At 42.6% G+C, this 13,418-nt stretch overlaps 1 protein-coding gene across 1 annotated transcript; it reads right to left on the bottom strand.

Moving 5' to 3' along the window:
- On the bottom strand, window positions 1-13,026 carry LOC144690567 (chymotrypsin-like elastase family member 2A). Its single transcript, XM_078558181.1, has 7 exons — window positions 12,957-13,026; window positions 10,612-10,709; window positions 9,286-9,414; window positions 6,064-6,200; window positions 3,003-3,148; window positions 2,762-2,911; window positions 1-96 (listed from the first exon to the last, which is right to left on the bottom strand). Exons 2-7 carry the CDS (start codon window positions 10,689-10,691, stop codon window positions 79-81), a joined length of 660 nt encoding a protein of 219 aa, XP_078414307.1. The 5' UTR covers window positions 10,692-10,709; window positions 12,957-13,026; the 3' UTR covers window positions 1-78.
- Between the last annotated feature and the right edge of the window lie 392 nt (window positions 13,027-13,418).

The following is a 13,418-nucleotide window of genomic DNA, read 5'->3' as shown; positions in this document are numbered from 1 at the left end:
AGACAACTTTATTTTTAGAAATACAATTATTCTGAGTTCATCTGTTTGCAATCGTCCGAAACTTCAACGTAGATCACTTTAGTTGTTCATCATTTTCTGTAAAGTAATAGAATTGTCATTAGAATAGCATTTTTAGAATAAATTATTTGTCAAAAGATTGACCCCAAAAGTTAATAATAAATTCTTGGATTAGGAGTTGGAAGATGCTTTCCTTGGCAGAGGTTAAGCATGTAATTAACAGACTAGCAACAGAATTAAAAGGCTAAATAAAACTTATCTCCACCAAGGTTTCTTAGACAGTACCTTCCAAACTCATGATCACTACCATCTAGAAGGACAAGGGCAGCGGATAGATGGGAACACCACCACCTGGAAGCTCCCTCCAAGTCACTCACAATCCTGACTTAGAAATATATCACCGTTCCTTCACTGTTGCTGGGTCAAAATCCTGGAACTCCCTCCCTAACAGCCTTGTGGGTGTACCTACACCACATGGACTGCAGCGGTTCACCACCACCTTCTCAAGGGCAATTAGGGATGGGCAATAAATGCTGGCCTAGCCAGCGATGCCCACATCCCATGAATGAATACATTAAAAAAAAAATGGTTGAATATTTAGTTCCAATGTAACTCAACAGACGCTCGAGGAACAGCACTTTATCTTTCAATTAAGCACTTTACAACCTTCCAGACTCAATATTGAGCTCAATAATTTCAGATCAGAACCTCTGCTCGCATTCTTTTTTCGGACAGGCATGGACATGGCTCTGCTTTTATCATTTTTCAGTTCAGCTAGTCCCATCTTTTTCTTTTCCCTATTACCATCTCCTTTTGCCTTGCATCATCATCCCTTTTGACAGTTAATCTCTTCTGCCTGCCACCCTATCACTGATCTTCCCTTTAACTCTTCCTCACTCTTTTCCTGCCTTGCTTAAAATCTGTTACACCTCTTAAGTTTTTCCCATTTCTGATGAAAGACCTGAAACATTAACTCTGTTCCTCTCTTAACAGATGCTGCCAGACCTGCTGAGTACTTCTGGTGTTGTCTGTTTTTATTTCAAAATGCCAGCAGCTGCACTTTTTTGCTTTTGGATAAATATGTTGGAAACAGGACCCGGTGCTGGAATGGCAGGTTATAGACACGTAATCAAATACTCAAATAGCAAGGGTATGGGGATAGAGCAGGGGGAATGGGACTGATTGGATTGATCTACAGAGAGTTGATCTACAGAGATCTACAAATGGCCTACTGTGTCGTTATGACTCTATGTAATGACTTTAAGAACAGAAATACTCAGTATGTGTTGGGAGAGAGACAGAGTTAACATTTCCGGCTGATGACCTCCAGAAGAATCTACATAATTGAGGACCCAAAATGGTTGCTGAGGCTGAGAGCAGGAGAAGGAATATTGTCTCTGGAGAACAGCAAGCCACATTTGAAGAGGATAGGGCAATTTTCTGATGGTTTTACTATTAGAAATAAGAATAAATACTTGAGGTTTTGTAAATGCTGCAAGTAATAAGACACATTATATCCCACCCCCACCTCTGTAACTGGAAGCTTCCTCACAATGAACATTAGTGAAATGTTAGAGTGTTACAATGGGTAATCTATGGACTCCTTCTACAAAACAATATGGAGCTCTTTACCAGGAAGCTTACATGAAGCAGATGTGCACAATACAGTCACAACATCCCCTAACAAGCAAGAATGGACCCAGGAGATAGGAATCCCGTTCTCAAGCCTACACTGTCAATGACTTCAGCTTCCAGGATCTCCTTCTGAACAGCTAGAATCATTGATGGTCTCCTGTGCTAACCAAAGCTCAGGGCCAAATCATTTTGTGTCCCAACAGCAGACAGTTGGTATCACATGGGCACCCGCACAGACTGCCTCAATGTGCCATTGTATTCTATAAATACTATGACAAATCCATTTCATTTGCGATTCAGCACTGGAGTGAGGGAATGTATTATGGACAGCCCACCTGCACTCCTGTTGCTAGTCCATTTACCCCACAGAGCAACGTGTATCCAGTACTTCTCTTGGTTGCTGGTTCTCCTGACTGCACAGAGCTTGCCTCGCAGATTTTTCCATTGCCGACCTGCAAAGCCCTTCCCCCAACATCAGTGAAAGTCAAGGAAAAAAGAGCCTTGATCTTTACAGTGTTCCCCTGTAGCTTCCTGTCCTCAACAACAACAACTTTCATTTACATAGAGCCTTTAATAGAGTGAAATATCCCATGGAACTTCACAAAGAGCATTATCAAACAAAATTTGACATCAAGACACTTAAGGATATATAGTGGGACAGGTGACCAAAAGCTTGGTCAAAGAGGTAGGTTTTTTTTTAAGGAGCAATTTAAAGGAGGAGAGGGAGTTAGAGAGAAGGAGGGGTTGAGGGAGGGAGTTCAGGAGCTTACGGATTAGGCAGCTGAAGATACAACCGCCAATGGTGGAAAACTGGAAATCATGGACATAGAAGAGGTGGAAATTGGAGGGATGCAGAGATCTTGGAATCTTGTAGGACTGGAGGAGAGATTTGGGGGCTGGGTTTGGAGGAGGGCAATGTTAGTGGGGGAGGGCGGATTTGAACACAGGGATAAGATTTTTAAAATTGAGGCATTGTGGACTTCTCAAAACACGTCAGTGATGTAAAACAGATGGGGTTCACAGGAGCCACAGAGAATGGGGGCAGTTCAGCAATGTGCAGAGATAAAAATGTTCATTACTTCAGTAATCATTATTTCTAGCGATGTACCTCAGAAATCCAGTCATTGTAGGCAGTCACACGGGAGAAGACAGTTGGCTTATTCTTGCTGCTGCAGAAAGCGGTCCCAAAGCTGACGATTCCGTGCACTTCCCAGACACCATTAGCATTCTGGCAGTTCAAGGGCCCACCAGAATCACCCTGAATGGAGAACAAAAGTACAGTTTAGTTGTGAAGGTGCGGAGAGCCTCAAATAACACAATATGTAGGCAGTTTGCATTAGTCAACTAACATTGCATCCTGAGACAACTCCATCACCACCGGCGCACACCATCGACTGCTTTACTGTCGACCCCCACCAATCGGACTGGGAGCAAATGGCGTAATCTACGACAGGTAGAAAGGCTTGTTGCAGGATGTCAGCGTCAGGACCGCCAGCTGAAAGGGAACAAATTCAATTGTTACTGAGACATGTAGGTGGGAATTGGACAATAATTTTCCAGCTGGACTCAAAAGGCACTAAAGTGTTGATTGCCTGCTGCCAGATCCCATTCGCATTCTCCAAGCTCCAAGAATTTGGGTGTACTCGAAATTGGGATGAGCACTTCCTAATTCCGTTGAAATGTTGATTCAGTTAAAGCCAGCTTCAAGGAGTCAGTCAAAGTTTCCCAGCTCAGCATGGATGAAAGGGGAAGATACTTCAACTGGCTCCTGCCATTCCCAAGTTAGGGAAGGGGGAGAAAAACAGCTGATGTTGCTGCTTCTGACCACTGTTCAATCCCATCTACTGGTAAAAAGCATCTGTGTGGGTATTACATAAAGGCCTAACCATACCTGGCCATGATACATCACCACACTCAATGAATCTGTCAACATTCGCTGACTAGGATCACCCATGGCTTGTGTGCGATCCTGAAGGGTGACCTGTAGCCCAGCAAGAGTTATGGGTGCAGAACAAACAGGTGAAAATGAAGACGGGAAATAATGGAATGAGGGATATCAGTGGAATAAAAATTGGACAGCTTCCATACATGTTAGGAAAACCGTTCAGCCAGGTTATTGTCCGGACACTGAGAGTGAGAATCCAAACCCCTTACTGGCCTCACCAGAGTACCAGTATTTATCAGTACTGCCAGCTGGAAGTTTGGAAAAGTGTCTGTGAGGACACACGTGATAGATATAGCATCCAGTTTGTATGGCAGTGGGGTTGAATTTTACTGGGCCCAGGTTGGAAGGAACGGAAGCAGGAAACCTGGTAAAATAGCAGGGAGCTATACCGGGATTGTCTCCCCAATGTTGTCCTACTGCCAGGGATGTATCCCAGAAACGGGCAGGTGGCGGGCAGCCAATTTGCATAATTAAGACCCCAATTAGGGGCCATTAAGCGAGGCCACCGGCATTTTGCCAACAACGGGGCAACCACCTGCTGTCTGGGGAGACCACAACTTCATGGAGGCTCCATTGCCCATGAGGGACTGCGGGCAGGAAAGGCAGCCCCTGGATCTCCCTGGAGGTTTTCCTCACAGGTCTCCATCCCCCTGGATTTTTAATTTTTAATTTATTTATCTGGAGATGCCCTAAAGGTGCCTGCGTTAGCAATGCTCACCACTCCCAGCGATGCTGCTGAGGCTTCAGACCTACCAGCCCTCTGATTGGGCCAGCAGATCGGTAGCCCTCCTTATGTCCTTAATTGGATTGGTGGATCCAGAGCTGACCAATTAGGAGGTTGGCTCTGGTAAAATCGCCAAGTCAGCCCCACTGCGACAAAGTGTGGGCTTGGGACCCCCATTTGGTCCTAACATCAGGATCCCAAAGCCCACAGGAAAATTCAGCCCACAGAGTCATTGTCACGTTTCCCGGATTATACTATTGTGTACTTAGATATTGGGCGGTATGAGTTAACTCCAAATGCCGGAGACATGAAGGCAGCTTCTGTGAGTGACCAGTGCTGCTGAACCCAAGAGATTATCTATGTCAAATCTGACATCTGTAACACAAATGTGTAAAATCTAAAACAACTCAGGAATGGAAGAGAAGCACATTCATCACATCAGCTTCTATGTACAAGGCCTTTTGATTGAACCCTATACCTCTAATTGATCACTCTTAAGTTCCCATTAATGAACAAATGACATAGTAAAGATTATTGCCATGAGATGGAATGTGTGGGCAATGTAGGATTAAAAATAATCTGTAAAAATATGGTACCATTTTATAACTTTCGAAGATTTCAGTAAAATGTGTCATGTCCAACACTCAGCCTCTTGGTAAATAGGCCTCCCCCCCACCCCTTTCCCCACCAATCAGAACTGTACAATTACAGGCCAATCACTCTCTGGCTGCAAACAAGATGCCACAACATGAGACTCCTAGCATTGGGTCAAAGAGATTAAGTCTTATGCGATTGAATCCAGCCTTGCAACATCAGTTCTCACTTCTGAGCAATAATGCTCGAACCCAGACGTGTCCTGATTTCCATTGGCATAGGTGTCTTAGCTGCCTCATGGATCATAAAGTCTAAGTCAATATTCCCATTAATTTGCACATATCCCAAGTTGTTGATCAGTGTTCTGATTTAGGATGTATTCACCAATGTGGCAACAATGCTTGTAACAGCTCATTTGAAACTCTGGATCCACAAAATTCAAATTGTTTTCTTAGCTTCTTTCCAAACCTTATTTTCTGTTTTCTTTTTACTTCCTCTCCTTTGTTGTGTATTGTGTAAGCCTCCTTCTTTAGTTTCAATTTGGCCTTTACTTCTTTTTTCATCCATGGTGTGTTATTACTGACTAGTTTATTCATGCTTTTTATTAGGATATTTCATCTGAACTCTGTAAATAGACTTTGTTTGCTTTGCATCTTGCTGTTTACTGTAAATTCCACCTATTTGACCATAAGTCCTGCACGCTTCGAATTCATTGACTGGCACAATGGTTTCAGCAAAACTCTGTGCTACCATTACCCATATTTATGGCCGAAATCAACACAAAATTGAAGCCCTCAGGTTAATTTACAGATGCAGTGGAATGTGGTACTGAGCTAACCAGGTGTAAGTTTAATGCCATGGTCCCTGTCAAGTTGGCCAATGTCTGCAGAGTAGCAGTTGGAGGATAAGAATTGAACTCAGTGGGCCAAGTCCACAAAATTTAAATGGGAGAAACCAGCGAATTAACAATGTAAGTGCGGATAGATCGATGTTGCCTCAGCTTTGCCAGGTTGCCAGGATTTGTGGGACACTTGGGCCTTAGATTATACCAATCTGCTCTAATGCTATGAAGCACTGTATCATGAAATAGTTCTTAATGGATATGTCTCCAGGCAAGGACACTCCATATCTTGAATGATCAACTCACCCTTCAGGAAGCCCCAGCCAGTGACATAACAACTGTAGTTATTGGGAAGAATTGCGCCCGGGGCAGGGATGCAACCCAACTCAATTTTGTCATCTAAAACCACTGGCTCTGCAAGTTTGACAAGAGCGATATCATATCTGGGAAAAGAAAGAGAAAATAGTGTTGAGTTGTGCTCTCCCAGCACACAATTATCAACATAGAAACATAGAAACTAGGAGCAGGAGTAGGCCATTCGGCCCTTCAAGCCTGCTCCGCCATTCATTATGATCATGGCTGATCATTCAACTCAATAGCCTGCCCCCACTTTCTCCCCAACAGTTGTGGAGAGGAACGTACAAGCTGGCAGTTTTTAATTGATGGTGTGAGCTCTGAGGGGTCTGACTGACCTTTCTCATTCTAGTTTGTTTGCAATTAATTTGGTAAAGTGTTTACTTGTGAAGCGTAATATCTTACAGCGCAGAAGGGGGTCATTCAGCTCATCATGCTTGTGCTGGAAGAGCTATCCAATTAGCTTCACTCCCCTGCTTTTCCTTTGCATAGCCCTAGAATGCACCTGCCTTCAAATTTATCAAGTACAATTTTTCCTGCGACCTTCGAAGACCTACCCATATGGAAACATTCAGCCCCCTCTCTTCCAGCATACCGTCTGAAACTGTATCATTTAAGCCATATTGTGACAGCTCCACTACCCCAGATTGTTATCATCTCCAGCAATTCACCAGCCCTCCGCTCCAGCATCACAGCTCCAGCTGTACTCCTTAAATGCTGGAAAGAAATCCTCCCACCGCTAACCTCCCCCAACCACCTGTAAAATTCAACAAAAGAGTTTATGGCTAAGGACCTGCATCCATATGACATGCTTCACATCAAGCTGGTTTGCTAGATTTTTATCTTAAAAACAAAAACACCGTGCACTGTAAAACTACGGAAAAATATTATAGCACTAGTATGGGCTACCTGGGAGCCCTAGCCACAGACTGTTCAATCTTTCCTAATAGGTATAACCTCTCAGTTCTGCTACCATTTGAGCACCTTCCCCAGTGCCTCTATTATAAAATGGAGACCAGAACTGTTCACAAGTGTCTAAGTGTGATCTAACCAGTCTACAATTCAAGTTTAACATCAATTCTCTGGTTTTCAATTTTGAACCTCTAGAAATGAACCCAATGCTTTGTTTGCTTTTCTTATGCTCTTCCTAATCTGCGTCACTACTTTTAGTGACCTGTGAATGTGTGCCCCCACAGGATCCCTCTACTCCTCTATCCCTGTTAGACAGTTATTTTTCTAGGAGTATGTGACCTCTTCATCCTACCTGCCAAAATGTATTACCTCGCACCTGTTGAAGTTCATTTGCCAATTACATGCCATCTCTCCAAGTTTATTTAATGTATTCCTGCATTTTGTTGCAGCCCTTCTCTGTATTAACTACACCCCCGCCCTCCCCCCCTCCCAATTTGGTGTGATCAATAAATTTTGAAATTGTACTTCCTATTCCCGAGTCCACATGGTTTATGTAAATGGAGAACAACAATGCTCCCAGTGCTTATCCTTGTGGAACATCAGTTCCCACCATTTACCAATCTTAATTTTAACTCCTGCTCTGTTTTGTGGTCAGCTTGCTGTCCATTCTACTATTTGTCCCCTGACTGCACAAGTTCTGACCCTAATCAAGAGTCTACTATACAATCATTTTTTAAAACTCCAAATTTATTACACCTACTACATCACCTTTGTCCAGTCTTTCTGTTACTACTCTGGAGAATTCAATAAAGTTTGTCAAGTATGTTCTTCCGTTTTGGAATACTTGCTGACTGCTCTTGTGTTTTTCCATTACATCTTTGACTAAGGATTCCATTATCTCCCCTTATCACCAATATTAAGCTGATCAGCCTATAGTTACCCGGGCTTATTCTATCTGTTTTTAAAAATAGAAATCACATTAGCTGTCTGCCAGTCATTTGGCACTGCTCCCTTTTATAGTGACTTTTTATCTTTATTTATATAGTACCTCTGCTATCGCCTCCCTAACTTCTTTTAAGGACATTTGCATACAATCCACCTGGACCAGGAGTTTTAACCTCTCTAAGTTTGATTAGTTTATCAATTATTTCTCCATTTCTATCTTAAATATCTTAATATCCTTTTTGATTTCTTCTTCTAATGTCTATATTTCCGTTGTAAATAATGAGACAAAGTAATTGTTTAATATTTCTACCATTTCTCTGACATTGCTTGTGAGTTTATCTTGTGCTTCCTTTAGTGGCCCTAACTCTAACCTGATTTTACTTGTGTTATTTGTTAGCCTGCAGAATACTTCACTGTTCCTTTTCATATTCCACAGTACGTTACTTGTATTGTTTCCCTTTGTCTTCCTAATGGATTTTTTTTGGCTTCTTTCCTAACCTTTTCACATGCTCTTTTGTCATCATCTCCTTTGTTGTCTATGTACTTTTTCTTCTGATTCAATAGTGTCCTTACTTCTTTATTCATCCTTGGTGCATAATTACTGGCTTGTTTGTTCTTGCATTTTAGTGGAATATATTTCTCCTGGACTCTGTAAATAGACATTGTTTGCTTTGCTATTTGCTTTGTTTGGTGTAAGATACACTTGTTTGTTGGTAAGTCCCCTCACCTTCAATTCACTGACTGGCACAATGATGTCAATATACATTCCACAAGGTGTTAATACTCTGTGCTGCAGTTAACCATATTGAAGACCTAAATGAACACAAAGTGTCTGATTTACGGATGCAGCCTGACATGTAAAAATTACAGCGGGGAAGGGGAGGGTAGGGAGCGGGGCTGCGGTGGTACTAACCAGACACAAGGTTGATTCCCAAGCCCAGGCCTTCCAGCCAACAGCAAGGCCGCAACACCTTAGAATTGAGTTGGCTGATTTCTGTGGAGTGGCAGCTGGAGCAAGCAATTAACTTCCCTGCTCCTTCATTTGAAGGGGGAAAAGAAATTCAACCGGGATTCTCACTCCTGATCAATGCTGGAAAGTTAAATGTGGGTGCACTGGAATCTGCCTCAGCTGAGGTACTTTCTTATGTATGAAAGAATTCAAATACTCGCTCTGTCTAAGTGCAAATATGAAATATGGTCACATAAATGAGGCATAGGCAGTGACTTTGGAATTGTACCCTAACAAGAGCGAGCAGCTTTGGGAGAAGAAGGGAGAGCCTTTTATTTAATCCAAGTCTCTTTCTGTTTTATACTAACCCATTGGCAGCAAAGAGCATGCTGAACTTTTCATGGCGGAAGGTCTTCTCAATGGTAGCGAAAACAGACCCTGGCTCATTGGCTGAAAGGACGTGTTTGCCGAGAGCCACTCTGTAGGTATTCGTCTTGCTGTGTGTAAAAGTTGTTAAATTAGTGAGAGGCTTCAGAACATATCATAAAGTGAAACAGAAACTTACATACTTGTTAACTGACTTGAAATGGGGACTGGATGGGGCTATAGCCTAGGCACCATCTTTCATCACTCATCATAGCATTTAAGAACTAGGAGCCGGAGTAGGACATTTGGCCCTTTGGACGTGCTTCACTATTCAAGTAGATGATGGTTGATCTTCTACCTCAACTCCATTTTCCTGCATTAGCTCCATATCTCTTAATTTTTTAGCACCCCAAAATCTATCGACTTCTGTCATGAATGTACTCAATGACTGAGCACCCACAGTGTTCTAGGGTAGAGGATTTCGAAGGTTCCAAACCTTTGAGTGAAGAAATTTCTCCTCATCTCAGTCTAAGTGGCCGACCCTTTATTCTGAAACTGTCTCCCTGTGATCCAGATTCTGCAGACAGCGGAAACACTTACTCAGCATCTACCATGCCAAGCCCCTCAAGAGTTTTATACGTTTCAATTAGATCACCTCTCAGTCTTCTAAACTCCAGGAAATATAGACCTCGTCTACTCAATCTGTCTTCATAGGGCAATTCCATCATCCCAGGAACCAGTCTAGTGAGCCTTTGTTGCACTCCTTCTCGGGCAAATATGTCCTTCCTTAAAATATGGGACCAAAGAATTCAGTCCAGATTGATGAGATGAAACCCTCCACTGGAAGCTGGAATTATTGCTGGGAAAAGGATGGGGACTGAGTCCTTGACTGAGACTGAAAGTGGGGAACTGGGAATGGGACATGGGCTGAACCTGAGACTGTTTGACTGGGGTTTGTGACAGGGATTGACCATAACAGCTCTAATGTGAAGCAAATTTAGTCTCTCTCAACCAGTTGTTAAATGGCTGATGATCTGGAGGCCTCACTCAGACAGAATGGTTAATGCAGAAAATGGGAAATATCGCACTGCTGCAACGGAAAGGGATAGGTCACATTGTTGGATCAGGCTAAGGAGAGCTTTATTTTGTATGTGCTATAGCTGATTTAGGAGTACTTGATGCAGCCTGTAATGGGACAATACTGCAACAATCCTATCCCTCACTTTACATGGCACTCATCCTTCACTTTAAATGGCACTAATTTCACCAAAAGATGAAATCAATTTAAAATGTATTAATATTCATTTTTAAGTAAACCAATAACTTACCTAATGCAATGTGCAGCGGTCAAAACCCATCTCTGATCAATTAACGTTCCGCCACAAAAGTGACGCCAGTCATTTTTCATAGCAATCTGGAGAGAGATCTGCAAGAAATTCAAATCTTTAGCTTTAAAAAATATTCTAGCAGAGAAATGCTGCTTCAAGTTCTGTAAAATTGGTGTCATCTAAAAACTCGTGGTCATCCAAATACTCCGCTGCCTGTGTCCCAGCTTTCAATCCATCAGCCCACTTGCTGACCTACATTGGCTCCTGGTTAACCATCACCCCGATGTTAAAATTCTCATCCTTCTTTGTAAATCCCTCCATGGCCTTGCCCCTATCTCTTTAACCTCCTATGGAGGTTACAACCCTTAAATATCTGCACTCCTTAAATTCTGACCTCTTGAGCAGCCCCAATTTTTTGTTACTCCACTAGCCTTCAGCTGCCAAGACTCTAAGATCTGAAATTCCCTCCCTAAACATTTCTGCTTCTCCAGCTTTCTTTCTTCCTCTAAGCCGCTTCTTAAAACTTAATTCCTTGACCATGCATTTGGTCATCTGCCCTATTATCACCTTATGAGGCTTCAGGTCAAATTCTGATTAGTAATGTTTCTGTGATGTCTTCCTATGTTAAAGGCGCTATATAAATGCAGGTTGTTCTTGTTGTTGCTGGGACCAAAGAATTCAGTCCAAATTGATGAGATGAAACCCTCCACTGGAACCTGGAATTATGACTGGGAAAAGGATGGGGACTGGGTCCTTGAATGAGACTAAAAGTGGGGAACTGGAAATGGGACATGGGCTGAACCTGGGACTGTTTGACTGGGGTATGTGACAGGGATTGACCATAACAGCTCTGATGTGAAGCAAATTTAGTCTTTCTCAACCAGTTGTTAAATGGCTGATGATCTGGAGGTCTCACTCAGACAGAATGGTTAATGCAGAAAATGGGAAAAATTGCACTGCTGCAACGGAAAGGGTTAGGTCACTTTGTTGGGTCAGGCTAAGGAGAGTTTTCACTTAAATGTTTTTCCAGAAAATTCTTCCTCTTATTTCCTCCCTTTTTTTATCATGGAGTTGGACTATAGTATGGTTCACAGATGATGGTACCTCACTAAAGTGACATTCCAGCTGATCCACATTTGTTCTGAGCCAATGGACATACACACATAGTAATAACAATAACCTCTAGTCTAATGATACATCTCAGGAGTGGTATCAGTCAAAATTTAACACCAAGCCACATGACTGATCACACCCACTCAAATGGCATTTTCTTCATTGCCCAAATGGCTAAGCAGTTATTAATGTCAACTTTTTTTCTTTGTCCTTTCATGGGATGTGGGCATCGCTGGCAAGGTCAGCATTTGTTGCCTAATCTAATTACCCTCCAACTGAATGGCTTACTAGGCCATTTCAGAGAGCAGTCAAGAGCCAACCACATTGCTGTGGGTTTGGAGTCATTTTTTTATTTGTTCATGGGACATGGATGTCGCTGGTTAGGCCAGCATTTATTGCCCATCCCTAATTGCCCTTCGGAACCAAGTGGCTTGCTTGGCCATTTCAGAGTCAACCACATTGCTGTGAGTCTGGAGGCACATGTAGGCCAGGCTGGGTAAGGATGGCATGTTTCCTTCCCTAAAGGACAGTAGTGAGCCAAGTAGGTTTTTGTAACAATCAATGATAGCTGTCATGGGTCACTATTACTGAGGTTAGCTTTACATTCCAGATTTATTAATTAAATTTTAAATTCCAGTAGCTGCCATGGTGGGATTTGAACCTGCGACCCCAGATTACTAGTCCAGTGATATTACCACTACACTACCATTTTTCCATATTACATACTAGGCATCAAAAAGCCCTTGGAGCATACGGTGCTGGAAAGGATGAGAAAATTGGAAGGAACCATAATAATTCCTCCTTCCGCCTTTTTGCTGGGGCAATTCCATGGGGGTTTGCCATTCTCCTATAATTGGGCATCCACTGTGTCATATGCCAACACTCAGTCTTAAAAACTGTTTGAATGAGGGCTGCATAACAGGGCAACCCCAGTGCTATTCTTGTTTAACGTTAACAGGTGAGCTCTTCCAACAATGATCCCTAACTAACAATCAGGAATTGGAACTCTGTCTGGTAATCCCCAGCCCTAGCTTTGTGTTGATGAGGCCTGACTGTGTTCAGCCAACTCCCTACAGTGGCATTCCTGGTCTTTATGATGCAGTTCCACAAAGAATGGTACACTTATCAAATAAAACATCAGGAGAGCTCCAAAGGTTAACACATATTCTCTACTATTTGGAATATTAAGCATTTGAAATGTAAACACAGTTTGGTTTTATGAGTTTACGTACCTGCCATGGCCAGCTGTTAGGTCTTGCGTTTACACCCCCTACTACCCTGGAGGGTATGGGTTGGTAGGTAGGGGTCCCACAGCTGTGAACTAGAAAGCAAAACATTGTGTCAGCCTCAAATGTTTTATGTTTCTAATTTTGTCCCATCTCTTCATCCCCTATCTTGTTCAGAAATACTGAGGTTCACTGTAGCATCCCTATCATAACCCAGCTAGTTTAGCACAACCCCGGGATAAAACTGGAGTGCTGCTTTGGGCTGCAGTAGAGTGCTTAAGTTTGAGTTTGGTGACTGAGGGAGTTCGGTGAGGAGGGAACAAGGTGATCCTTTGAGTACCATGAGTACGGTCGGGTAAGTATTTACTACTTTATCGCTTATAGTTTTTAAGGTCTTATTTTGTAATTTATCATTTGTAAGGGCTAATTTCTGGAACAATGAGCAGCAGGGAAGAAGGGCCCTAGAGT

This window comes from Cetorhinus maximus, chromosome 15, assembly GCF_964194155.1.
Source record: "Cetorhinus maximus chromosome 15, sCetMax3.hap1.1, whole genome shotgun sequence".
Classification (NCBI taxonomy): domain Eukaryota; kingdom Metazoa; phylum Chordata; class Chondrichthyes; order Lamniformes; family Cetorhinidae; genus Cetorhinus; species Cetorhinus maximus.
The sequence above is the reverse complement of the archived record's forward strand: the minus strand, read 5'-3'. Positions and strand labels throughout refer to the sequence as shown.

Excerpts from the sequence above, each read along its gene's own strand:
- LOC144690567 (XM_078558181.1), bottom strand. The coding sequence starts at position 10,691 with ATGAAAAATGACTGGCGTCACTTTTGTGGCGGAACGTTAATTGATCAG. Across the intron at positions 3,149-6,063 it reads TGGCTGGGGCTTCCTGAAGG|CTGGCGGTCCTGACGCTGAC; the intron begins GTGAGTTGATCA and ends GTTCCCTTTCAG. Across the intron at positions 2,912-3,002 it reads GAGTTGTCTCAGGATGCAAT|GGTGATTCTGGTGGGCCCTT; the intron begins GTTAGTTGACTA and ends TTCTCCATTCAG.